At 40.9% G+C, this 27,843-nt stretch overlaps 1 protein-coding gene across 1 annotated transcript in view; it reads left to right on the top strand.

Annotated features, from left to right (window-relative positions):
* The first annotated feature begins 931 nt into the window (after positions 1–931).
* TBC1D4 (TBC1 domain family member 4) overlaps positions 932–27,843 on the top strand; it is a 109,480-nt gene continuing 82,568 nt past the window's right edge. Inside the window, exon 1 of the mRNA XM_042805986.1 lies at positions 932–2,402. Coding sequence (XP_042661920.1) covers positions 1,932–2,402 — 471 coding nt within the window. The 5' untranslated portion in view covers positions 932–1,931. The remainder of the gene's footprint in view (positions 2,403–27,843) is intronic.

Below are 27,843 nucleotides of genomic sequence, written 5' to 3'. Positions count from 1 at the left end.
GCTCTGGAGGAATCCTCTACCCCACCGCTCCCAAAAGGAGTGAGCAGTCCTCCTGGCCTCTCGCCCCCGAGCAGCTATTCCCCCTTCCTTTGTGCCAACAGTGGTATCTGTATGAGCGCTGTCACTTAAATTAGAGGCGGCTCACAGAACTGAACGGGCAGAAAATGAGCAGCTCATTGCCGCATTAAACCAGTGCCAGCGCAGCTGCCAGGAAGCAAATGGGTCTTCTCCCCACTGTGCTGCGAGAGGAGCCTTGTGGCTCCCGAACTGCCATCCCGCAGTGCTGGAGCACAAAATCGCAAAAAAACATTCTCAGCTGAAGGGTGCAGACTGAGGGACAAGAAATTTTGAGGTTTGTGATCCAAAAAATGTGGCCGTTATTCATCATCCAACTACCCCAATCTGCTGTACAGCAACATAAATCAGATGTTAAAGCGTGTGAAAATTGTCAACTTGGGAAAGCAATTCCCTTCTGGCTTTAACTTGTACCATTGTAGCAAATATTAAAGCTGGTGTCCAGTCTACGTAAGACTTTCTGTATTAGCCAGCCTGTTCTAAGAATAGCTCATTTTAGGATGCTGTGGGAGGAAGTATATTTGAGGTCTTTCCAAGTCAGAAACTGAAAATTACATCTGAGAAACCAAAATACATAAACCAGATGATTAAACTGGGGAAAAAAAAAAATACTTTGCTCAGGAACTGAGCATAGTTGCTTGTAACACTATTAAAATATTGCTAACACAACAGGTTTTGGGTCAGTTCAGACTGTTGTGGGTTGTGACCTGCTGTGCTACACGACCCCTCTCTGCCCAAATAATCTAACACGCAATCTCAAATTACAGAGAGCAGCTCTTGAGCTCAAGCTACAGATTTTTTTTTTTTTTTTTTTTTTTTCTGGAGAGGGTTAAAACGGTTGTCGTAACAGCACGTTACTGGGAATTGTCGCCACTGTTGCTAGAGATGTAAACGCAAGGACAGTCACTAAAATTGACAATTACAAAATGGTTACGGATGCTGCATGACTAGAAAAGCTTTGTCCAGCTACTTTCTCAGGTAGAAGAGAGTAGTTACTGACATTTACAGTAGGTGGCGGATTTTTCGTTGACAAAAAGAGATGTTATCGCGATAGCGAGGGGGAAGGAAAAAAAACCCAAAACCCACAACTGAAAGCTCAAGCAGGAAAAAGAAACCTAGAAAGAAATATTTTTACAGCAGTCTTAATTAAACTGTGACTTGACAGCGACTCGCCAGAGAGACGCTGCTGTAGCACAGCCGTGGAAGCACCTCCGCGCGTTTTGCGACAGGGCGGTTTTTCCCTGCGAGGGGGGAGCGGCTCCCCACTGCCGGGCTCCTCCGCAGCGCCCCGCCAAAACCAAACCCATCCCGGAAAAAAAAAAAACAAAAAACAAAAACAAAAAAAAACCCTTGGGGAGCTTTTGCAAACCGGGCGGGGGCCGGCGGCCTCCCCACCTCCGCCGCTCGGCGACCTTCCTCCTCCTCATCCTCCCTCCGCGGCCGGTCACGTTGCGGGGGGAGACCAGCACCCCCGGGGTGTGGGGGGGGGGGGGCGTTGCGGGACCGGCAGCAGCACCCGGCGAAGCGGGGGGCGGCGCGGAGGCCACGTTGTATTTTTGTTTGGAGCCCGGGGCGGCGCCGTCCCGCCCCTCGGCCGGGGGTGGCCGGGCCGCGGAGCCCGCTCGGGGCGTTGCTTCTCCGCTCCTCCCCGGGGCGTTGAGGAGGGGGAGGAGGAGGAGGAGGAGGGGGGTGACTCTGCCGTCCTTCCCCTCCCCGCGGGCCGGCCCCAGGCGGGCAGGGAGCGAGGCGGCGCGGCTGCGGGGACGTGCCCGGCGGGATGAGCCCGTAGCGGCGGCCCCGGCCGAGCCGCAGGCCCCGGAGGCAGCACCTGGCGCCGGCGAGGAGGGGGACCCGCCATGGAGAAACGAGGGGAGGGCGAACCGCTCTCGCACCCCCTGGAGCCCGAGCCCGAGCCGCAGCCGTCGCCGCCGGGGGAGAAGCGTTTCAGGCTGTGGTACGTGGGCTCGTCGTGCCTGGACCGGCGGACCACGCTGCCCATGCTGCCCTGGCTGATGGCCGAGATCCGCCGCCGCGGGCAGCGGCAGGAGCCCGGCGCTGCCCTGGGCAGCGGGGTGCCCGCCCGTGAGGTGCTGCTGCTGCTGGGCTCGCCCACGCTGCGCTGCGTGCCCGCCGGCCACGGCCCCCACGGCCGCCCCGCCAGCCCCGCGCCCGCCGTCTTCATCTTCGAGCACAAGGCGCAGCACATCGCCCGCTTCATCCACAACAGCCACGACCTCACCTACTTCGCCTACCTGATCAAGGCGCAGCCCGACAACCCCGACTCCCCCATGGCCTGCCACGTCTTCCGGGCCACCGACCCCAACCAGGCGAGTGGCGGCGGGGGCAGGGGGTGGGGTGCTGCCCGGGATCCCCCCCCCCCCCCCCGCCCCCCCTTCTTTGCTTCTCTCCCAATCTCCTTGACGGGACTCCAGGCGCTGCCCGCCTTAACCGCGGAAGGGGTCGGTGTGCTCGGAGGGAGCAGGGCAGCGCCTTGCGGGACGCTGCGAGACTGTAACCTCCCACGCACCCACCCGCGGAGTGGGGGGAGCCAGCCCGGGGCCGGCCGTGCCCGCTGTGGGCTCTCCCCGGGGCTGCACCTGCGCTGCACGGCGCCCGGCTGCTCGGGGGGGGGGATGCAGCGCCCACGGAAAGAAGGGGGGTGCACGGTCCCGCGTGGCCGGGGGGAGCTGTGCCACCCCCTGCCCCGAGTGCGTGGCACACCCGCCTCCCAGGGTACCGGCCTTTGGGAAACGTGGGTGCGCTGGAGGAGGGAGCCCCTCTCTTTCTCCCCACTCCCCCTTCCGTGGGGAGGCCTCGCATCCCGCAACAGCTCGATGACAAGCGTGCAATTTGCTCTATAAGCAAAATGCAGCGTTGGTGTTAAACCATCCTTGCAGTGGTGTAAGTGTATGGAAGAAATGGAGGAGCCAGGATTGTGCTGTCAAGCAGACTCCCGGTGGTGTGGAAGCCATCGGTTGTGACCAGTGGGCCCTATTTTGGTCACGGGTCACGCTAAGGACACCTGGCCGTGCTTAGGCACACTCAGTAGTGCTGCAAACAACCCTAGGTTTGGGTGGAGACATTGTTGACAAAGTGCCAACTGGAAAAAAAGACCTAACAGCAAGACTGTATTTTCCCGACTCTCTAACAGGCTTTGGCTCGCGCATCAAATGTGCGGCAGACTTCTTTCTCCTCCCCGCTTAGAGTATGTGAGTGATGGCAGTTTGATGAGTAGGTTTGGTTGTTGATTTAGCATAGTGCCAGCAAGAAAAAGGCCTTTCAATAACAATCCTTTGGTTGAGTAAGTTAAGACACCTTCCCCTTCATTTTCACATATGTGTGTGGAGGAAGAACGTGTACGAGTAGAAATGCTGGGTTTTACTGAAAGCTGACTTATTGGATCTACTGAGCAGTTGCTTGGGTTTCTTTTGGTTTTGTTTCTGTTTTTTAAGCGAAGAGGCTAGGAAGTATTAAGAAAGCAATTGAAAAGAAAGAAAAATACAAATTTTTATTTGAGTCAACATACTGCCTGAGGTTATGACACGGGAGGGGTGTAGACTGTGTATATAGCTGTGGCTTGAGCCATCATCAACGATAGGACAGGTGGTATCCCAAGTGGAGGTACCTATATGCTTAACTTGTTGGCAACTGCTGCCACTGTCATGCTCTGCCAGGAGAGAGCATGTAAAGAGTGCATGAAATGGAGGGGATTGTGTCTAGCAAGGGAGGAGCCAAAATGTTCTTCTAGGAGTCTGACCAGATGGACTGAAGGAAACCAAGGTTCCTGTTGTTGGCAGAAGATGCTGAATCAAATTTATTTCTGGGGTAGGTCTGCTGTGCTACCATGTTTTTTTATGACAACCTCATGCTGTAAGGTAGTGGATCCCTATTGCTCTTGTGAACATGCAAAATGCTATGTACATTTACATTTGGGAGGCTGTTTCTGACTAAATCTTTTATCCATATATCTTCCCTTCTTTGCTCGTGGAGAAAAATGTCCTGTGCATGGAATTAAATCAAATTGATACTACAGGTAAAGTCTTCCTATTGAAGGAAGGTATTAGTGTGAACAAGTTCTCTTTTTATAAACTCCTATCTTCTTCTAAAAATATAGTCTAAATTTTATCTGTCAAGATTTTTTTTAACCCTGTTATCATTAATAAAGAATAAGTTGCTCGCAGGAGGGTTACTCAGCACGTGATTTCCAGACAAAGAACTACAATAAGGGTAGTAGATGCACAGCCAGCGATGTGATTTACAAGTACTGGACTAACCGACAGGGGTTTTTTAAGGTATCAAAAGAAAAAGAAGGTGGAAATTTTTTTCCCCTCCTGAGTTATGTTACCAATTGCTGGGGCTTGGTTGGCTAAATCTGTGCAGGTCTCTAGCTGTTGATCTGTGCTTAAGCCTAGTCCTGTGAGGATGAAATCAGGCTGTGGGTTGCTAGCTCTGAAAATCTTTCAAAGTTCTTAATTGTTTGGTATAAAATGGATGCTGTTCTTGCATGCTTTTAAGATCTTTAAGTATGCCCTTCTGTTTCATATGGGTTGTGTGAGCTTCATGGTGTGTATTAGCTTAGAAAGTATTTTTCACAGCTGTTATTTTAAGGTGACCTCATTTTCCATTTTAGGCCATAGTCACTTCCAGCCAATGTAAGTTGGCATTGCTACTGAGAGAAGTGATCCTGTCCTCTTCAAGCCTCTGCCCCTCAGATCGTGGAATTGACTGGCCTTAAACTTGCTTTTCCCCCACCTTTGCTGGGTTAGTTCCAAACTGCGTCCCTCCTTTGCTTTACTATGCAGCCCTAATACCATTTACATCAAGACAGGTAGGTTGGAGGCACACGGTAGCAATGACTGGCCAAGAAGGAGAGGGCTCAGATCACCTTTCCAGAAGACTTCACACTAGCCAGAGGTGACTGCAAAGCCATGCTATTATTCTGTCTTTGCAGTATGAAGTTCAGCAGCATGCCAAGTCACTCTGGAATGAAGGAATTGTGCAGGAGATGTCGTGTGGTCTTTGAGTTAGGAGACAGCCAGCTGTAATTTTTAATGGTGGATGTAGATTATGAATGTGAGACGATAATGATTGACTTGCAAGAGATCAGTGCTAGCATGGTAATTCAAGAAATAATGTAGGTGAGAATGAAAATTTTGGCTTTGGAGCCTGTTGCTTTGCCTACCGGTGGTATTGCACAGTGTCTAGGATGAACGTCCATTCACTGTGACCACAAACGGGGCTGTTATTTGCAGAAAAAAAAAGCAATACTTCTTGCCAGTCCCTGCAAATTTCTTTAGCAGATGACCAATAAAAAGCCAATGCAACAGGTGTTGTGATAACATCAGGTGAGAAGATAACATCTTTTAATTTTATTTGCTGTGCCTGAAGAAAAATGAGAGAGGGAGGTGGAACGAAACACCTTCACGTTTTACTTGAAAGCCTGCAAATTGTAGGCAGAGCTGAACAGTAGGAGCCAGTGGGTCGAATCCTGTTCTGGAGTAGTACTCTGGCACAGCATCAAACCCAGAGCTCAGCTGTTGCTATGGGAGTGGATGCTAAGATGATTTTATTAAGGGGGGGGGCGGAATCGTCTTTCTTTCGCCCTTTAATTAAAAAGGGAGAGAAAACTTCCAGACCCATCTGACTGGTGAGGATGGGAACAGAATTTTTTGACTTTTTTTTTCTCCTCAGAATTATTAGCATCTGTCGCTCCTCATAACTTTTGAAAGCAGCAGCTGGATGAAGCAGATGAGGCTAGTTGCCTGTTTAGTGCTGGCTAGTGGCTTCTGAATAGCAGCCAGAGATTTGTTAGTTTTTTATTGCTGTCATCTGAGAGTTATCTAGGATGCACAGAGTCTGTCTGTAGACATCAGATGACAGCATTGTCTTATTTTATATTTGGCAGATTTTCTTCACAACCCCAGGAACAGATTTTTACTTTTTTCTTTTTTTTTTTTTTTTTAAAAAAAAAAAAGTTTATAAATATATCAGGCATACCCTTCACGCAGCCACCAAGAAAAGCCCTTTTGATTAGTGTTTTCAAGCTCAACTTCAACACATTTTTACCATGAAATACTGATTTTATTCTATAAACCAGATTTTAATTGTGTGAAGCGAATCAATGCTGCTGACAATTGCTTTGAGTTCCTTGTTCTCTGGAGGAGAGGCTTATGGTCTGATCTCTTTCTACACTTTTAATTATTATGCTGGTGTAGACTGTGCGTTTTCTTCTTGGAACGTGAATAAGCCTGTTTTGGGGGAATTTTTTTTTAACCTGAACTGGCATACTAAATCTAATTATACTATAAATGATTCTTATTAGTGAAGATAGTTGTATCCTCCAGCAAGAACTTACTTGGTGCATTTCGTATTTCTTTTAGAAACCTTATGAGCAATGATCCAAATATATTGTTACAAGGTTTCAAAACTAATTCAGGCTGGCTGTGAAAGAAAAATGTTCTGGTGCAGAGACCTCAGTAGGTTTAGCTCTTGTGTGTATAATCTGTAGCTGCGGTGTTCCACTGCAACCACGTGTTAGGGGGACTAGGCTGTCTCAAGGTGAAGCAGAAATAATGGAGCATTTGCTGACAAAGTAAAGCTGTGATAAGAATTGGAGAGGTAGAAGGCCAGAGACAAGAGCCAGAGGCTGCCTGCTCGTAACCCAGATCCCTGCTCTGTCATCGCTGCACAGGCTAAAAGTCAAAAACATTTGTCTATTCCAAGAGTATGTTAATTGTTAGATAATGTATTTCAATAAAGCAAAGCCATGAGGCAGTTTATTCTGAAAAGCAAGACATCAGTACCAAGTCTCTCATTTTAGCTATTCAAAGGAGGCTTTTATTCTGTAATAATATCATGTCCTGTAAGGCTTCTTATTGAAGAATGTAAGTTAGAAACAGTTGAAGAAGCAAGTCTGTGACCTTTACATTCATATTTCTTTTGTGCTTTGATTCTTACGTGACATAGGAGCATGAACTGAATGGCAGCAAAGTCTTGGCATATTAAGTACGTATGTACAGCATTGTTGCAATTCATATTAAAAAATTGCAGAGGTTGAGTCATTTGATAAGCTGTGTTTTGAATAGGTGTAACAGACATGATAAAGATGGGCTCTGGGTTTGAACAACTATGCAGGAAATGGGAGAGATGCACGGTTTGGTTGCTAGATAGACTTGAGCGCACTTTTATTGCAGAGGGAAGAGGTAACACTGTTTTCCATGAGAAAGATGGGTTGTCCCAGTTTTATCAAGAAAACAAATCTTGGAGAGACCAAAAGAAAATTTTCTCTAAGTTTGTGTGGGTCAGAATTTCATTCATGGGGTGAGAAACTGAAAAATGATGCTCAAAACAAAGCGTGGATGCTAAAGGCTTGAAGTGAATGCAGAAATGTTTGATGAGAGGCCTTGTTATCTTTCCAGTCTACATGGGCTATACAGCCTCAGATGAAAAGTCTTTCACTCTCTTTTTTTTTTTTTTTTTTTTTTTCTTTTGTTGTTGTTGTTATTGTTTTGTTTAAACAGTGTCTGACTTAAGATTTGGAACATGGAACTGAAAGTTGAGAGCTTAGGGTCTCATTTTTGTTTTCCTTAATGACAGACGCAGCACTTTTTTTTTTTTTTTCTGAAAATGAGAGCGCTTCTCAATTGAGGCTTGTAAAGCTATCTTTAAAAGTCCAGTTTTGAACATCTTGTCCGTAATAGTTTTCTCCCACATCCCAAACAGAAGAAATAATAAAAACATCAAAACTGTTAAGTGCTCTGAATGGTGATATGTAGCCTTTTTATCCCTGATTAATGTTTAGGAGAGGGAAGAGAATGGTTTTAAATACTCTTATCTGCTGTGTCTGTAGAAATAATTCATTCATTTTTTCCTTTTGCAGTTCCTGAAAACCACCCCGTTATTTGTGGAGTAGAAGCAACATGATGAAGGATTGTATTTTCAGAAAGGCAAAATAAAATATAGAATGATAAATACTTGAAATGGTGTAAGCTCACTGAGAGTGGCTGTAGATAATACAGGGACCAGATAATAAGGCTATTTTATTTAAAGAAAGGAGCCTGTATGCATCTGTTCACACCAGACCATGGCCTCTCTTCTGATTATCTGTTTCTACTTTTTTATTGTCCTGTTTTTCAAACATAGAGGCAGTTCCTTCTAAAAATAATTAAATAGCTGACTTCAAGAAGGTTTGGCTAGCTTATGTGTGTATTGGCAACTGGGAGAGTCTGATTTTTAGGGATGGTAAAAAACTTGGACCAAAATGCTTGAAGATACTGCTGATAAAAGTGAATGGTAGAAAAGATTCCATTTCTAAACAGTCATTGCAGAATAGTAGTGGGACTGACTCCTACCAATCTCTTTTATTTGCTAGAGATTGACAATAGCATTTCATGTGCATAGCTCACCCTTCCTTGTATCTCTTCCATTCGTCTTCCTTGTTCACCTGGAACTCACTGAGCATCTTGAGTTTCTCTGAGGTTAAGTGAACACTGCAATGTATTTTGGGGTCTGATTTCGTATATTGCTGTCTGGGCTTTAGGTCATGCAGAATTTTCAGCAGTGTTGGCATGGTCCCCTCACAGCACCAGATGTCCTCTGCCACCTGGTTTTGTTTCCTTTGTGATTTCAGATACTGTTTCAAGTTCAGAGACAATAAAAAATAATTTATTTCTGTGTGACTCTTATAATTTGTCCCATATGTGAACTGGGGCATCATCTGCCTTCATGTTCTGCACTTTTCTGAGGCACCTTTAGAGACTACGAGGAGATGACTGGGTAAAAAGACATGACCTACTGGAAGTCTTCTGTAGGTCATTAAAGAATGTGGTGCTTGAAGGCATCTGGAAAGAAAACTCAAGGCAACAAAGTGACTTAGTTCATGAACAGAATCTGTGCTTTTCTGTTTTGTATAGACTAGTATCTATCATCTCATGTTCTGACAGAAATAGGTACATTAAGATCATGTGCAGTGACATGGGTTCGAAAATAAAGTAGAGCATCACTAATGCAAGATAGTGTATGATCATGTCATGAACAACTATATCTGCCCTGAAGAGGTCTTCAAAATGTATAAAGATGGCAGATTGAAAGCTCAAAGTGTGGAAGTGGTTACCTCGGGGATGAATGAACTATGTGGCCTCCTGTTTTGTGATCTGTTTTGGGTACCAGAGAACATGCATCAGTTTTGGATACGCATGTTTTCACCCATGAACGTGTTGGTTTGGTTTTGTTTTGGTTTGGCTTTTTTCCCTTTCCAGGTGTGTTAATTAGGTGACAACTGGTGGGTCAGTGAGGTGGGCAAATAAACATTCTTGGTGGTCCTGTAGATCTGAAAGTACTCTGATAATTCAGTCTTCCTCTCGGCATTGGTCAGAGGTAAGCCTGTTTGTGCTGTAGGGGATTAGTTCTAGTAGTATATTTAGGACTGCAGGGAAAAGGACATAAAAAAAAACAGACAAGCAAACAAGAACACATGTATTCACCCCAAAGAGCTCATTGTAGCCCATATTAGATATCCTTAACTTCGATATTTTCATAGAAGTTAACAATATATCTTGAAAAATCCAGTTAGTCTTCACTCTCAACACAGTCGTGCCTTACCAGCAGAAAACCTATCGTTGTCTGAAGCTGTGGTCCCTCGTCTCTGCCCCTCTGCAGCAGTCATACCACTTGAAATCAACAGGGTTACGTCCTGCTGTTTGAAGAGAAGCTTGCTTAAAGCCATCCCTCTCTTAAGTGAAATTGGCTGCTTAGTCCTCCCCCTCACTGCTGCAGGGGATTGGGACCAATTCCAACAAGAAGTTAATTAACTCTGTCCACTTCTGGAGGGGATAGTGCTGCTGGGATTTCCACTGCTCCCTGAGCAGACCCTCTCTGGGCAAAAAAGGAAAACCATGGCAGCAGCAGGGCCTCTAGGTATCATTTCACCTTCCCAAAGTGAAATTTTGTGTGTTGGCTTCTGCTGCAGTGCTTAGACATGGCTTTTCTGTCCTTCAACATTGTTTTAGTTGCTTTAGTCAACTGAACAAAAAACTGGAACATGTACTTCAAAAGCTGTTGTACCATGAAGACTGTTCAGGCAAGATAGATGGCATATGGTAAGTACGTGTATAACGTGTCTTAAATGTTATTTTTCACTTCAGACCCTCTGAAAGATGTCATGAACTAATAAACAATTGCCTGGATGAATTACAATGTCCTTCAGTTTGGATCATTTGTAAGAGAGGCAGAGTATTTCTGCCCACTGCCATTTAGAATCTCTGCTTAGTGCTTTGGAGCAATTGTATCTACTAAACCATGTTTCCAGACTTTCTAAGTTACTTGTGAGTTGTCTTCATCTCTTTTCAAATCTAGTTGCTTTCTCCTGGAATCCATAATTTCCTTTTTTATTGTTTTATCTTTTCAGAATTAGATAGGCTTTTACAAATGATCTTTTCTGGAAATTTGGAAGGGCGATATGGCAAAGTTTTACTTGTTCTGCATCTTGGAACCACTGAATATAGGTAGGATTCTGTGGTACTGGGCACATGGCACTTTTCTGAAGGATTAAATTAATTTAATATGCAAACGTGAGAGAGATCTGTGTTCAAAGGCTGTGTGAAGGACTTGTAGAAGCTATGAGGTAAGATAAAACCAGTACCATAGAATTGTGGCTTTTTCCCCAACTCCACCATTCCTGGCTCTGTGGTTCCTTCCCCCCACCCCACCCTCGACTTTAAAGTATATTTCAGTTGTGAAGTTCATTTTTGCACGTTAATAAACTTTAACAAGCAGCTTGCTCTGTTAAAATGACTGGGGTTATGTTTTATTTCATTACTCTTCTTGGCAAGGATGTGTAGATCTGCACAGTGCTGTTTAGAGATCCTTGATGCATTGAAAAACATGTTGTGGGAAGCCAGAATATTATCCTCTGGGGCATAGCTATGACTGCCTTCCAGACTGTTCACAATTTTGTTTTTCCTAGCAAGATTAATAAATATTTATTTTTTAAGGATGGTGATGTTAAATATATTTCATGTACTCTGTGACACCGATACGGGTTTCCTGTTATGTTTATTAACAAAAAAAAACAATGTCCCAGGAACTTTGGGAGTAGTCAGTGGTCTGTGGGTACTTGAGTATTTCTGAGCTAGAATAAATTTTCAGTAACAGAGCAATGGAAGACAAGGACATGCAATGATAATTCGTTGAACCGTATTTTTATATGCCTTCTCATAGTTTGTTTCTTGCTTTGGCTTGATTATTCCTAACAACTTGATCTCAAGTTACCGTAGGATTTCTAAATAAAAATAGAAGTCGGGTAGTACATATTTAAGAGTGGTATTTGCCAGAGAGGAACCAGTTGCTTTCTTTAGGACCGCTCGGCTGGAAGGGTAGAAACAAAGCAGCACATAAACTCCAGCTAAACCCTGTGCTGAAAGCTGATGCATGACCTTCAGGTTGATGTCCACGGTGGACAGCAGTGCACACGCAAAGCTCTGTGATTCCTGCCTGCCTCGGCTCTGTCATAGCATGCACAGTTATGGCTTTGGTAGTCTAAGGTGAAAAAATTGATTCCTACTAGCGAGTGGATTAGAAAGAGAAGGGATTGTGTCTATGACCTGTTGCCATACTTGGCAATGGAAATATATACCAAACTGCCCCCAGCGTCATGGCACTTTTACAGCAATCCATGCAGTTTAGGCTACAAATCCCTAAACAAGCTATTGTAACTATACTTTAAAACAAAACATAATTTAAGATGCTGAAATGTTGTTCTAATGTGCAAATACCGTAGCATCTGGTAGGAGAGCTTTCTATGGAAAAATACTGCTCTTCCTCTAACATTTGGTTTAGGCTTGTGTACAAGACTTTGTTTTTTATGGAGAAAGACTTTAAACAAGTATCCCTTTTGTAGAAAGTATTTCTGGCCTGACTTTGTGGTCGTACTCAATAACAGTCCCTTAATTTTTGGTGCAGCAGGACTGCAAGCTTGAGCAGTACAAAACAGTTTGTAAGGAGGATCCACTTTTTTTTGTAAACCAACTACTTTATAAATAGAGGCAAGATGTTGGCTGCTCTTCAGCAGCGCTTTTTTGGGTGAACCTTGCCAAAAGAGAAAAATCAAGTGGGCCTTTCAGTAGGAGCAACACATCATACTTTTTTTCTGAATTATTCATGAAGAAACACACCCAGATTGTCCATGGCATATGTGTGCATGTATTCAGATTTAGCCTTGAGGAAATCTGCTGACCTAAATATGGGAGCAGAGTGGGAGCAAGGCAACATGATTAAAGCCAGCGCAGAAGGAGTGGGTTTACATCCTGGCACTGTGCCTCGGATTCCCTGTCTGCTTAGTGCTAGGGAGAACTAAAAATAATATCTGCAGTTTAGTGGGGTGGTGTGAAGTTTACAAAATGAATATGTTTCCTCCATAGTGACCTTCTGTCTGCAAAATCACCATAGAAGAAGGCAATGTAAAAAAAAAAAATTATATAGAGCACATCAGTTGATCTGTATGAATGCTGGTTTGTTGTGTTTGTTTTGGTTTGTTTTGTTTTTCTTCGCTCAATATGCAGGTTGTCCTTCAAAATATACAGCATCACAGTTGTGAGTGTGAGAAATGTGGACAACAGCCCAATGGAGACAATGCTAGATTAAGGAGCTTGGTGTTTCTTTATGTAACCAAGTATTTTGTTTCTGTGTGTTCACCCGTTGTTCTGCATTTCATCTGCTTTAATTAATATCATATGCTTGCTAGTTGTTGTATGGGAATTTGCAAGGGAACTTTCTGTGTTTAGTGAAAATTATAGGTTAAAACTTCAGCAATCCTGTTTAATGATACCATCAATATTAAGCTGTGCAGAAGCTTGGGCATAGTGCCATCTAATTTCTTATCTGAGTCGAAATTTTTCAGATTTGACAAGCTATTTGATATGCTTCTGCTCTGAGTCTTCCTCACATGACCACCATAAAAAGGTCAGATTTTGAGAAGACGATTAATACTTGGACTTCTGCAGCACACCAGAGTGGCTGCTTCAGCTGAGTTCTGTTACTTCTGGAAGTGTCAACCTCAGGCAAGCCAGGGATGTATATGTATACACTGCTGTTTATTACCTATCGAGTAATAAACCTTCAAGAATCACATTATAAACTGAATATCATAAGCTTTCCTATTATGCTAGGTTTGAAGTTGAAGAAAAGTATCAGAATGAAACATGATAGTGCTAATTCATTGTTTGCCAACCCAGACTATAACATCAGAGTTTTTTTAGCCATATAGTCCTGCTGTTATACTTTGCAATTTTACTATTAGATTTTATATGCGGAGTATACCACCATGTGAAAAACTCCTGCAGAATTCCACTGGCATCAGTGCTTATTTTGCCAATTTTAAAATGTTTGCTGTAGCTTTGTGAGAAGTTCAGAATACTTTGTAGAGCCCCATGGATTGTTGGCATCCTTGTAGAAATACAACATCCACCTCATGCATGCCTACTCAGCCATGTAAATAATAGTTAACACCTAATAAGATAAAAACACACTGGTAAAATGTTCAATTCTGATATATTTTAGCCACACACTCAAACCCAACAAATAACAGCTTGAAGCATGCCCGCATCTATATCATACTTTTGAGTGGGATTACTGATTTCAGGTAATGACAGTTGGGATATAAGGTTTAAACGTAGGATCACCTGAATTTATTTATGGAAAGTTCAAACTTTATTTTTGCATTATAGTCTTCTTTCCATCAGTTATAAAGTATTTAAGTCTGTTACCTATGTAACATACAAAAAATACTTCCTTTCAACGCTCTACTGGGCCAGTTTGTTAGGAATTAAGGGTAGGCTTCATGGTGTCCTGTTATGGAGGTCAGTTAATTCTCCTGAGCGTACTGCTGCCACGTGGGCTCCCCAGCCGCGTTACAGGGAGCAGGGTACATAAATTGAAATGGATCACTGCTCCTGGAAGGGCTGTTATGTACCCACCAGAGCCCTGCAGGAAACTGTGCAGGGTCTGCTTCATGCTTTCATCCCAGGCTTAATTGCTTTGGGTTGGTTTCAGGGGATTATTCGCCCAACAATTTAAGACTCTGTCCAGAGAGCCCTACTCTTAAGTAAGAACGAAGTCACACCAGTTGTTCTGCCTAGATTGCACAGTGTTTTCCTGTAGGATCACCAGCTGATAAAAGATGATACTGCTTTACTGGTCTGTAGCACATACTGCTTTTTATACTGCTCTAAGTGTCATCCTACCATCGAATATAGCAGTCTTTTGCTATTACTATGGCATAAAAATAATAGTCTTGAAGTTTCTTGTTTCTGCTAGTACTGTTCCTATTAAAATGTCAAAATATCTTTCAGCTCAATTGAATAAGCAGGTGGATAAGGATGTGACATGTTTCTAATTCAGATTCAGTAAGTGGTGCTACTGTCATTTGGAGCCCTGCAGAGACCTAAGAAAACATAGCAATTTCTTTTGGCATGTAGATTTGCTGGCTTTGTTTGTTGTACACACCAGGAGCATTCATCCAGGGGAGCACATTTTTTAAAGAGATGTCTTCTCTAGTTGATGCCTAGAATAATGACCATGATGAAGTCAGGGTTAGAAACCACGATGTGAAGATAATGGGGAATCTCGTACAGAAATCAGAGCTGCCAACAGAACAGTACACAACACAGATCACTGCAAGGTCCCTTACAGCTTGTCATCAGATGCATTTGTTTTCAAATTTGTAAGCTTTTCCAATCTTCTCACCACATATGTATACAATGCTACTGCTTATTATTTTCTCAAGTCATTTCTCTTGTTCTTCATTTTTTCTTAGCTCCTTGTTCCAATCCAGGATGACTTTTTTTTTTTTTTTTTTTTCCTTAGGAGTTGTCTGTACTGCATGCAGTACTGTTAACCGTGATGTGTCATGATTCTGACCATAGGGAAAAAAAAAATTACATCTGACCATAGGGAAAAACAAAAAAATGATAATCCCTTTACCCCCACTGTTTCCCACTGGCCCCAAATTAAAACTTGAAAGAAAAAAACCCATTCATTCTTTTGATTGCGTGTTGCCAAGAGCTGAGCTTTTCAGATATAGCTATTAGGATTATAAAAATTTTAACTTTATTCCTGTTCATATTGCTAGTTTCAAGTTTCATATTTTAGAAGTACCACCTATCTTTTTTTTTTTTTGGCCATTAACCTTTTTTTTTTTTTTAATGTATATTCTGGTAAGAGCTATTTATTGAATAAAACTTGAACAGAAAATTTTACATAAAAATAAGCGTGCATGATGGTGTTATCAGTTTTCATAGAGCTGTTATAATGTTTTTACTTGTTTAAAGTTTGTTTTCACCTTGATGCCCTTTTTTAAAACAGATGACCTTGCACCTGTTTCTTTTTAAGTCAAGACTGCATGTGGCTGATGAGAAGTGAAAGTTAGCTTCCTCAGTGATCAGGGCAGTTCTATCACATTTCAGAAAGAAGGTATGAGTAGCAAAAAAAAAAAAAAAAAAAACCAACAAACAAACAAACAAAAAAACAAAAAAAAACCACAAAAAAAAATAAAAAAAACCCTTAACCCCTACTATGGAGGGAAAGGGTGCTGTGCTCTATGGTAAAAGGCTGTAATATTGATGTGAATGGCTGAGTCATTTATAGCTGGTACTGAGATAAATTGCTGTTGAAGGATGCTTGTTATTGCATGGCTGCTGCTACAGCTGGTAGATTGCCTGCTTAAGAGCAAAGTAAACCTGAGCCTGGTAAGGACTGCTGTGAAAAAGTACACTCCAGATAAGCGTGCTTTAATCTCTGGAACATTTAATTGGTTCAGCAGCATTTTCAAGTGCCTGAAGTTTTCAAATGTGCAGACATATTCATGACACTGACATAATTACCAAATTCTAATTTATTCTTCTCTATGAATCCACTAGTAATAGTAGCAGAGGAAGCTTTCTTTTTTACTGTTAATACAGTTATGGTTCATATATCAAATTACAAAGTTAATATCTGTCCTTGAAAGTCTCCTGACTATTACTTTTCTTCATCTTAATGTAGTACAAGGTTGCTATTGTGGGTGACTATGCTGATCTTGTATCTATCTAATGAGGTTTGATGTGTTTAATATGAGCCTCAGAGTATGCTTTCCCCGCAACTATGTAAAATTAATCCTTTCAAAAATTTGTATTCAGTTTGTGGTCTTTGAACATCATCTCCACTGGAAGATTGTTTTGACAGATTATTTATTGATAACTAATTTTCTAAAGCATGTTTAACTCCTTATGATAGGAATTCTGGTAAATATCGATCAAATATTTCCACATATAAGATACTGTTTGAAATTTGATTTTAAGATGAAGAGGTCTTCTGCCTTCCTTAATTCCTTTGCCTCCCAGCTCCCAAATGCTTTTTTTTTTCTTCAAACAAGCAGACTCAAAGCTGAGCATGAAGAGTAACTCACAAGCCCCTGCCCCAGTGCACTGTAGTAAAGGCCGAGCAGACAGAGTTTTTAACAAGCCCTTGGTTTTCTCTGGTCTTAAAGCTGGTAAGTTCACAGGACTTGAAACACTATATAACAAAATTTCAGAGTGCTTTTTCTGAGACGCTATGGCAGCATAGGTTAAAGTTAGGGGGAAAAGAGGGAGCAATTCCCCTTCTCCATGAGGGAATTGTAATGCTCCCATGGGAGAGCTTGCAGTCTGCTGGAGGAATGATTAGTGGCAGCTTGGAGGAAAGGGAAGCTTCTAGTCAGGCTCCTGAGTAATTAACCAGTGTCTGACAAATAGATTCCTTCCACTCCTTGAAACACCTTATTTCTAACACCAGAGTTGCCAGTTTGCTTACAGATGTAGCACTACAACTTTACAAAGTAACTCTCTAAATACCTTCTTGGGCATCATACCTCCCACTAGCCATGGAATCTCTTGTCTTTTTTCCTTTTGATGCTATTTTTCCTCTTGGCTCTAATTTTTATCCATCTTGGATGGTAGCTGATCAGAAGGGTTTAACATCATGGTTATTAATTTGTTTTTCTGCTTTATGGAAATCTGCATACTTCGACTATAGTAACATGAAGGAAAAACCCACAAAACACCGTAGTAATTTATGCAAGTAAATTACTTCTAGGCCCTCACAGATTCAAGTACTACAGAGGTCCTGACCCTTGCCCATGTGTTTTGACCAGGGAGCTTAGAGTGCTACACTAGGCCTTCATCACCCATTTCATCCAGTCGCTTCTTTCTGTCAACTCGGACGGTCTCAGTCTGTAGCGGTGGCGTATATGACAGTACACATCAGTACATACCTCTTGCTCCAGCCCACAGAGTGTAAACTAACAGATGGCATCAGCTAAGGAAAGAGAAGATACTAACCACATCAAAAAATCACGTGAAAAAGTGTTTGAATAGCTCACGCATGGAAATCCCATTCATAAAAGTATTTTTTCACTGTGCCACTGTGGGGTTTTTTGTAGGTTGGAAATAAATTTATCTAATTAGACTAGATATAATATTTCAGAGATGAGTAAATTTAAAAGAAGGTACTGATTGGGGGTTGAGGTTTAACTTCATGTTCAGGAGACTATTAAATTATCAGGAGACTATTAATAATATTATGACTATTAAAAAGATCAGATATTTTCAGGAAGAGATTGAGTCATTATCAATATTTAATAGACCAGATTAACAAAAATGCTGCTTTTGAGTCTCTGGGGAGCTCTAATGCTTGTGTATTTCTACAGCTTTTATGTGAAGGAGGATTTTTGTCTTGGTAAAATTTCCCTGCAGCTTCTACCATTATTGTATTTTCACTTAGTGACTTTCACTTTGCTATGTCAGAATCTGAATGTCTAATGTTTATATACACGAATGGCATCTTTCACTGTGCACCCCAGGAATTTCCCAACACAGTGGTATAAGGCAGAAACATCCATGCCTCACAGGAAAACTATACACAGGAACATCTAGATCTTGTAAAGTAATTTGGATGTGATCAAGCATAACCGATTTTTTTTCTATCTGGTTCTGCAGTTTCACGCAAAGGAATCTGCAATTATGATACTGATGGCTGCTTTGAACAACATGAGTCCTGTTTCAACAAATATCGACCTCCTGTTTGTGGGACTGATCCTCTTAACACGTCCAGCTCTGTATATTATGTAAATAAGTTCCTTTCCTTCTAGATTCCTTGCTGAGAACATGCAGTAGGGATCATATATATAATATCTAACGAAGTACCTTACTACAGATTATTTCCCAGCTTGCAAACAACCTTTATCTATGACCTTGCAGTCATGCTGCCTTCTCGTGAGCTGCAGTTCCTGGTTGAACTCAGGACACAATTGCCCAGTGTTACAGCTGGGCTGGCACAAAATTGTCAGTTACTGCACAGAACTACATTATTCTGCTTATAGCTGTATGCTTAAATACTTAGCAGTAACGATTCTTTTCCAGCTTATTTCTAAAGGCACAGGTCTTTCAGGTGTTCTTGGACTAGTCTAGCTGACTTCAGGGAGTTGGCTCACATGTAGGAATTTTTCAGAAATGGGCTGCAAGCCTAAAATTTGACTGGGAGGATTAATCTGAAGAGCACCATAGTTGGGTCTTGTTTCCACATGAAAGCTTTTTGTAAATTTTGATTTTTACCAAGACCTTTACAAATGTTCTTTTACATATTTGTTAGCTGATTTGAAATATGCTTTAATAGGAAAGTATCTAGGTTGTCACCTGTCCTCTTCCAGCAGGTGTACTTCACTATGAAGTATCAACTTTATTTAAAGTTTCTAAAAAGTGTTCTAAAAGGAAGCTGTTACTTGTTTAGCCACACACGCAGGTACTCAAGAACCTGCTGTTGGATCTTTTTCCAAATACTTTTTTTACTAGATTGCAGTTTTATGTGATCTTCCGATAATTTTGGGATCTGTTGGAAAAAGCAGATTTATTAGAGATATGCCATAGACATTAATGGTGAGGGCATTGCTCTTTCACAAAGTCTCTTTTTTTTGACTGCGGGAGACCTTGTAGATGGCAGAAGGTACAAAAATCTGTACAAAATAACCTGGTGGCAGTTTCTTGTATACTTATTATTTTTACCAAATGTTATAAATACTTTGTATTATACATTGATGTCTTTATTAACTGCTTCAAAGGGTTTTCTGAGCTACTTGTTCAAATGTTTTACAGAAGCATTATTAAATTTATTTTCATGTTTGTGAGAGAAGGGAAGAAGTGTCTTAATTTGGAAAAAAAAAAATATCTGGATAGAAGTAGAAAATGTCTATTATTTGAATGCTCAAATTAGGATATTTAGGAACTGTCTTGTCAAAATAGTTGATATATTCAGACTTCCTACTCGTTTCTGTTCTAGTTGTAACTTCCCAGCTTTCCAGCTCATCAGACTCCAGGATCTTACATCAGTCACTCGGACACTGAGAAACACACAAAGCATTGGACACTTAAGTGAAGCTTAATCACTTTGTCTGGCACCACGGGAGATCACAGTGGTAAAAAAAAGAGTGATGATCTCCTTTGCTACAGTTTAACTTCTGTAGCTACAAAGTCATCCTTCTTTTCTGATTTCTGTTCCTCGGGACATGTATGACAAACATTCTTGTAAATGGAGTGGGCAGTCTGTCTTCTATTGCAGTTCTGGTTCATTCTTAGATCATGTCCGTTTTTGACATGAATGAGCCGGGGGTCTTGTGGAGATAAAAGCATCAGTCTTTAGCCACAAAAATTGTCAAGAACCTCACTATATCTACTACAAATCTCTGTCCCTTTTGAGCTAATCATATGACTGATGGCAACAGAAGACTCATCCTGCAGTGTTAATGGAAAAAAAAAAAAAAAAAAAAAAAAAAAGGCAACATTGTTCCCAGACTCTTACTACGAGAAAACGTTTTGGATGCTGGAGTGAGAATTACAGAGGGTACCGAGTTCTGCATTCTGCTTTCAACTCATCTTTGCCTAATCCTGTTCCTTTGCCACCCTTCCCAGTCTGCAGGCTGCTGCTGCTATTGCGCTTGTTTGCGCTCAGCGTGACTCTAACATCTCAGATCTTCTACTGATCTCTGTGGTTTTGTCAGTCTTTTTGTATTGGCAGTCCCTGGTCCTCATTAATCTCTCTTGTGTGCTTTTACCTTGTTCTTTCTGTCATGTGTTTGGCCACGGTCCCTGTTACTCTTTCAGTTCCCCCCTGCAGTTCTCTCAATCCTCTCTGGTCACCATCTTTCCTTCTTGCCCCTCCTTAGCTTGTTATCCAAACTCAGTCTTTCCTTCACAGTCCTGAATTCGTGGACTCAAACATATTGCAGATCCACTGTGAGCTGTATTTGGAGGCAGAAATTGCTAAAGGTTGGATGAAAGTACTTTCAGGGTCTGGTCAGCATCCAGGGAATCTGACCACTTATATGTATTATTTATTACTGAACGCCTGTTAGCCAACATTTTGCAGAGATTTATAATTTGAGTAGATTTTGATGGAGACAAGAATTGCAAATTATGCACAAAGACCAAACTGAAGAGTTTGCATGTCCAAATGACTTGGAAAAGTTGCTTGTGGTGACTTTTATTTATTTATGAGGAGCCAAAACCCAAGGAAAAGTGTATTTCTTTCTTAGCAGTGACTGAACTATTTTGAAGATGATGAAAGTATGATCTAAAACCAGAGCCTTGTAGTATGAAGTATTGTCTTATCTGATCAGCTTTTCGTTCCAGGAGACATATGTGATTTTTATTTTGAAGCTGTTGATTGGGGAAAAACAGTCCAAGGTGATGTTCTTCCACAGAGAAACAGACATTATTTTAAACTGTTGAATGTGTTATGGAGTTTTCCCATACAGATTTTCTGGGCTAGGGGTGTGGAGGGGTGTCTCTTTCTGTAAGACATGTTCAACTCGGAAGTGATGGGAATTTTACCAAAAATGTGGGAAAAAAAGGAATGAAGCGGAATGTGTTATGAATTAATTTAGTCTCAGACATGGGTATGTGGAAATGAGCAATTATGTATGTTAAGAACGCATTCATATTTAGCATAGTGAATGTTTTTATTTTGTGCTTGAGATTGGAAGAGAAAAGACAACATTTAGAAAGGGATTAGGTGAAATTAAAGCCCTAATAGTTGCTGTTATTACTTTGAACTTTAGACAAAGCTTTCTCTAATATCAAATTTCTGCTAATCCTCATTAGTAGAGGGACTCATCTTTCCCTGGCTGGTGCTTGCAGGGCTATACCATAGAATGATAAATCAGTATTTGAAATTCTGCTGATCAGTAAAATCAGTTGAAAGCTAGACTCCTTCACAGAAGAATGTCCATCCCATGGATGCAGGTTAAATATGGTCAGAATATCAGCTCATTTTAAAATAAAAATGCTAAATGTGAGGTGGATCTCCAGAAAGAGTTGAACTGGTGGGAAATGGGTAACTTGCCTTTCTGGCATCTCATCAGAACCCAGGTTTCTGATGCTGATTCTCAGAGAGAAGTACAGTGGCTGTTTACCCTACTCCAAGACAAGATGAGGTGTATTCTCAGGTGTGGGAAAGAGGCATGTGCTCACACTTTCTCAACTATTGCTAGGTATGGCATGGTTACTCCCTCTGTGTGAAAACAATAAAGGTGGGGAAAATCTATCACCCTGGTTTTTTGGTTTTGGTTTTTTTTTTTTTTTTTCCACTTAAAATACAATTTCTTAATACTGAAATCCACAGATGCCTTTTGTATTTTGAAAATACAGATTACACATATTATTGTTAAATGCGGTGGAGAAGAGGGCATTTTCCTTTGAATTCACCAAGACATCAGGCCTTCGTGACCTAACAGCCACAGATTTGCTGGGCAGCTGGTTTTGCTGTAGGAGTGTTAATGCCTGACTTCTCATTCAGCTTTCTGCAAGAAGCACAATTCTACTGCTGCTGAAATTCTCCTGTTCAGAAGCATTGTTTCCATATATGTTTTCAACAAGAACATTGTGTTTTCTGATGTATTTTAAGCACCAGAGCACTGTAGTTTCCCTCCAGATGGCTTGACAGATCAACAGGAGGAACTAGAGAGGAACCCTGGCCTTCGGGGGTGGGAAAGGCTCTATAAATGGAGATTTCTTTTTGAGATCATCTTCAGAAAGGACAGAAGATGATGATGCAGTTAGCTGATCCTTTGTCCACTGTTTCCTATTCTTATTTCTGAGCGAATTTCAGGGAACACATCTTCCTGGCACAGCAGTATTAGGGTTATGAAGCAGTGAACCTCAGCAGACCTGTTGGTCATCCCTTGTACCTTCTGAGCAGACAGTAGAGACAGAATACTGGGGTTATATATTGTATGCAGTCTGGAGAGCTGGTGAAACCTGTATGCTTGAGGTCCAGTGCTGAGCCTGTTTCTGAAACAACAGAGCCCTAAAGAGTTGTTTTTCAGGTCAGAGTAAAACTATGGGGCAATTGCATGGCTTAGCCATAAGCGTCTCAAGCCAGGAGCGTGATGTAAGTTCCCCTGATGTTACGGAAAAGGTAGATGAAAATCCAGTCTATTTCCATAATATTTCAGAACAGCAAAACTGGTAAATTAGAGATGCTAGGAAATACTAGAGTTAATGAATTCCCTATGCAGTTCAGTAAAAGTAATTTCATTTTAAAGAGAAATGCCTTCCAATAGCATGAAAAGTAATTTCACAGCTTAAATGAATTCAGTCATGCCTCTGTAGTAAAGAGTACATTACCCTTTTTATTACCATCTGTGAAAACTGCTCTTAATTTGAATTTGAGACACAAGGGTTGGACTGGTCTGTGCATAGTTGAAAGCAACTGATCTCATATTTGAGAAGGTGTTTCCTAATACATACATCTGTTTATCAAATAGAGTTTCAGAAGGGAACTGATTACTCATTTATTGAATTTAAATGTAAAGGGCAGTTTTTTATAGCCTACCTTTTAGTAATTGCTGTAAGTATACAGCAGCTACTTTTTAGAATATGTTAACATGCTAACATTAATGACAGATATAATGAAATGGAAAAGTCTGTCAGCTCTTAAAAGATCTCCATTTGCCTAAAACTAAATGTAAAATTCCCTGACATCCCTTTGAGACATATATTAAATATTTTGAAATAATTTTTTATCATTTCTTCAGTTTTTCTCAGGTTTTCAGTGGTTGTAACACCTAGATTACCTGTAAAGACAGGGGTAATCTGTCTGTACATACTTCAGTTTCCCTTTGAAGTTTCCAGCTATATTTATTGGTAATGGCTGCTTGGTCTCTTTTAATTCTCATCACAGAGTAGACAAACTTTGATGGGTTTTAATCACTATCAGGTATTTCTGAATTTGAAACAATCAGTTTGGAGAGGCTGAATTTTAGGCAGAAGCAGGTTTGATTCCCTGTATCCATTCAGTATTGCAAGCTTGTTTAATAAGTTTATTTTAAACAGATTTTATTTTTAAGTATGAGCTAAGATGCAAAGATCAAAATTCTTTACCTGCTATGGACTGAGGCAAATATACCTAACATGGACAGATGTCTGTTAAAATACCTAATGATTTAAATGGACAATGTTGTGGACCATATACTTTATTTTAGAATTAGGCTTTGCAGAAACAGCTGATTTTACTTGATGTCTGTTGTTAACACACATTTTCTATCAAGGTGATTTTTATCATGTGCCCTTACAGGTCCAGTTGAATTGCACTTGAAAATAATTTTTTTAAATCTAACCTAACTAGATGCAAATACTAAGCAATCAGAAATAAATTGAAATGTAACTCTCTCACAGAGACAGCATCATAAAGTCTGACTTCTTTTTGACATAATACTACAAAGAGTGAGCACTGTATTTAAAAAAAGAAAACAAAACCACAACAAAATACAGAGTTGATGGAGGATGGTCTTTCGGTCTTCCTAACTTTTGAAGAAGGTTGGAATTGTGGTGGGGAGCATGTCGCTTTATGTCAAGATGGCATAGCAGATTCAGTCCTTCATCCAACCAGCATCTAAAGCACCATAGTCTCACCCTTTCAGAAAGAATCTTGCCATTGCCTGGGAACAAAAATTGTCATGAGTCTCATTTCTGGGGTTTTATATACATATATATGGCCCAACCGTGGTATATAAAGAGATGAGATATTTCACTCAATAAGACTCTTTCACAATGTTTAGTTGTTTGTTTGTTTTTTGTTTTGTTTTGTTTTTTTTTTCTGTTATTTTTAAAGACTGTTAATGAGCTGATGAGGTTTAGAAAGCTTTGGAACAGACTATGTGATGGGAGAAGTTGAGTGTTCAACAGTTATTTACCAGCACATCGTTTGAACTAGGATTGCAACAGGAAGGAAGTTTCCATGGGAGATTGCCTCACATTCCCAGCAGAATACTAGTCTCCTTTAGTTGTTCAGTGCAAATTTTATATAGCTGTAATGTGAGTTGAGCAAAATTGCTCTGTTTTGCACAAATAAGCTGCAGAAATGGCACTGCTCTGGTTTTCAGATCAGACGTGGGTGACAGATTTGTCTTTACAAGGATAAATCCATAGGGATTGTTTCTTCATGTCACAAAATAAACTAGGTTCTTAGTTCTTATATGGGAGAGACCAGGATACTTTAGTTCATGATTCTGCTTTACTCTGGCCATGGCACAAGGTCCAGGTTCATACCACCTCCTACATCCTTTTTGGTTTTGGACTTTTTTTTTTTTTTTTCATTAGATGTAGAGTCCCCAGAGCAGGAGGAGAGCTATGCTGCACCCCAGAAGACACCCCGGTCTGAAAACCAAGCCTACCTCACTGTTCAAAGGACATCATGGAACAAAACCACCTCACAGAGTTAACACTGCCATAGCAGAGCTCTTTTTCATGTTTACAGAAAAGGGTCAGAATCTGTCTTTGGAAACCAGGCATACCAAAATGAATGCCTTTTCCTCAGAAATTAGAAGTACTTTCTTATCAGAACATTTTTTCTTCTGCTTTCTGCCAGTTTTTGAAAGCGGATGTTTGGCAACTGACCGCTCCCAGGTTCCCAGCATGGAAAAATCCAAGCTACATCCCAGATTTGTTGGTTAGCTGGAGCTGATGCTGGTCCCCCAAGCACTGGTCCTGTCCTCCGAGCATTGAGTCAGAACATGAGAATTCCGGACATGCATTTCCTTAGGCCCTCACACATATCTTACAGTTGATTAAAAAAAAAGTTACACGTATTCTCCCTTTACAGCGGTTCAAGGTTGACCATGTAGCACCTTCTGGTTTAGGCTTCCTAATCTGAATATAGTACTTCGAGCCATTTTTGGAAACGCCAAAATACTTTTGTGGAACATAACCTTCAGGCACCATGGACAAGTATTGCATTATGCAAGAGCTATTTCTAATGTATTAAAGATTAACATCTATGTAGAAAATTAAGCTGGAATAAACATCCTGTGCTGATAAGGTAAAAATCACTCTCCGTTTAATAATCACTCCTATTTTAAAGAGTTCCCAGATTAGATCTAAAGCTCATCTTTTTTAGCCAGACATTGGTCCATGGAGTAGTCAGTCAGGAATAAAATTTTTTTTTTAAGAATTGTGGGTTTTGCAGTGACTTTTTTTCTTTGAATTTTCATCTTCATTATTTAATAAAATGATAAATCTATTCCTTCACTTTTCTGTTGTTGCACTTTTAGTTGTAAGTAAATAGTAACTCTAGTTCTAAAGGTCTAGAATAAAAAAAACCCCACAAAATTACATATACAGAATAGTTTGCTCTACTAATAACATGTCAAAAAAGATGACTCTGCTGCTTAGACTGTGAAAATTTTAAGAGCATTTTTTCAAAAATTAAAAAAGAGTAAATGAGGAAAAATTGGACTAAGAAAACCAAAAATTTAGTATATTCCTAGGAGGTAAATTGAGACTCACAATTATTAGAAAAGAACAGAAAATATAAGGAAGCACTGCTGGCAAAAGACATTCTTTGACATCTGGAATGTGTATAGTCTAAGAAAGTTATTCACTTTGAAATACTAATTTGCATTTTGTGGTTCCCATGAATTTGGCTTCCCAATTTAAGTTTGCATTTGACATAAAATACCATAAAAGCACATAAACCAATAAGGAAATGATGAGCAGTAAGAACACCAGTGATGCATTCTGAAGGGTCTTCTCTAAACACAGGTTGAAAACACGATCATAAGATTTCCAGATACCTTTCAGTATTTTTGCAAATGTCAAAGCTCAGAAATTCCCCGTGGTTTGTAACCAAAAGAAAAAGTTCACATATAATTGGGGAAAGCATGGTACAAGATGACTTGAGTCTGCTGAACCTTTCTTTGGCTGCATCTGGCATCTGACAGCACAGAAGTCATAGGTGTGCTTACTTCTGGAGTTTACTCAAGCTCTCAGCATCTTTGCTTTATGATTAGCTATTATTACGAGTTCTCTCATAGTCAAAATAAGCTTCTAACTCTCAGAAGTGGAGTAGGAGGTTGTGATTTGTAATGTTTCTTGGAAGAGAAAAAACGTAACCCTGCTCCTTAGCATACGTTAGAGAGGCTTTAGTGTTGGCCCAGAACGGTAGGACTTGCCTTCTCTCACGTGCAGCCTCCCGTAAATGCCAGAAAGTTTTGATTGCTTTCATGATTTTTGCATCCTCCTGGACACACAATCTGGGCGCTTCCAGGGCCACCTTTTCCCTCGCCATTTAGATGTGGAGGAACACAGCAAAAACTGGTTTGCAGAAGCAAATGAGAGTAGTAGCTACTTGGAAGCAGTGGCCCTGGGGATGTTTTCCCTGTCCAGTACCAGCAGGAGAAGGGAAAACCCCTACGAGCATGAGTTACATTGCTTACTACACCCACCTATATTTAAATCTTTTCCTGTCACAAGCTATATGCTGATTCTCCTTCAGAGGAGTGTGAAGTATTTAAGGATGCTAGGAGGAAAATGCCGTTGGAGAGGCACTACATCTTCACCTGGGGAAGGAGGAAGCAAATGTAGCGTTGTTGGACTTGCCTCCCTTCAGGCTCTTCCAGTACAAAGGCAGTCTGCAAGGCTGTCCTGGTCTGAAGTTCCTAATATTTGTAGCAGTCAGCAGGCTGTTGGCCAGGGTGTTCATGTATAATTCAAGCTGCCATATTTTAATTGAAGGGTAAACATGTCAGTTATTTAAGGCTTCCTCCAGAGCTTTTCAGAAGTTACACCTGCTTTAGCAGTGATGTTAATTACACTGATAAAACGTTTGTATCTCAGCTAAGGCCTGAGCTACTTATTTCAGATATATTTCTTGGACTGTTTCTCTCAGTTGCTTGATTTTACTTGTTCAAGGGCTGTCAGAAAAGTTCCCAAACTTGCTGAAGATGTCACATCAGCTAGATACGTTGGAAGGTGGCTTGAAATTTTTAAAACTAGAGTTCTATGAAATGGAGGTAAATGGTGAAGATGTTTCTGCTGTAGTCATAGAGTTGAAGTTATTTATACTTCATGTGCGTCTATATTTAATTATGTTGCAATTGAAGTTCCAGTTGGAATACAGCTACAGGATGACCTATGATGCTTTTAAGCAATAACATTGTGCTATTCTTTCCTGGAAGAATTAGTATATTGGATGAATTATGCCATAGTTGACAGGATTAATTTGGACAGTAAGCTTTAAAGCAATGCGGTTGGAAAAAAAAAAAATTAGCAGATGTGCATATTTGCTGAAGAATCTGGATTTGCAGATTATTACATGTGCTATGAATTGCAAATTAAGACTACTTGGAAGTTTCTCCACCTTCTGTGCCAGCAACTGTGTTCTTAGTCTCCAGGATTGGAGAAGTTTTTCTGCTACTACCTTAGAAAATGC

This window comes from Tyto alba, unplaced genomic scaffold, assembly GCF_018691265.1.
Source record: "Tyto alba isolate M040663 unplaced genomic scaffold, T.alba_DEE_v4.0 Super-Scaffold_45, whole genome shotgun sequence".
Lineage (NCBI taxonomy): Eukaryota > Metazoa > Chordata > Aves > Strigiformes > Tytonidae > Tyto > Tyto alba.
This window is presented reverse-complemented; position numbering and strand designations above follow the sequence as displayed.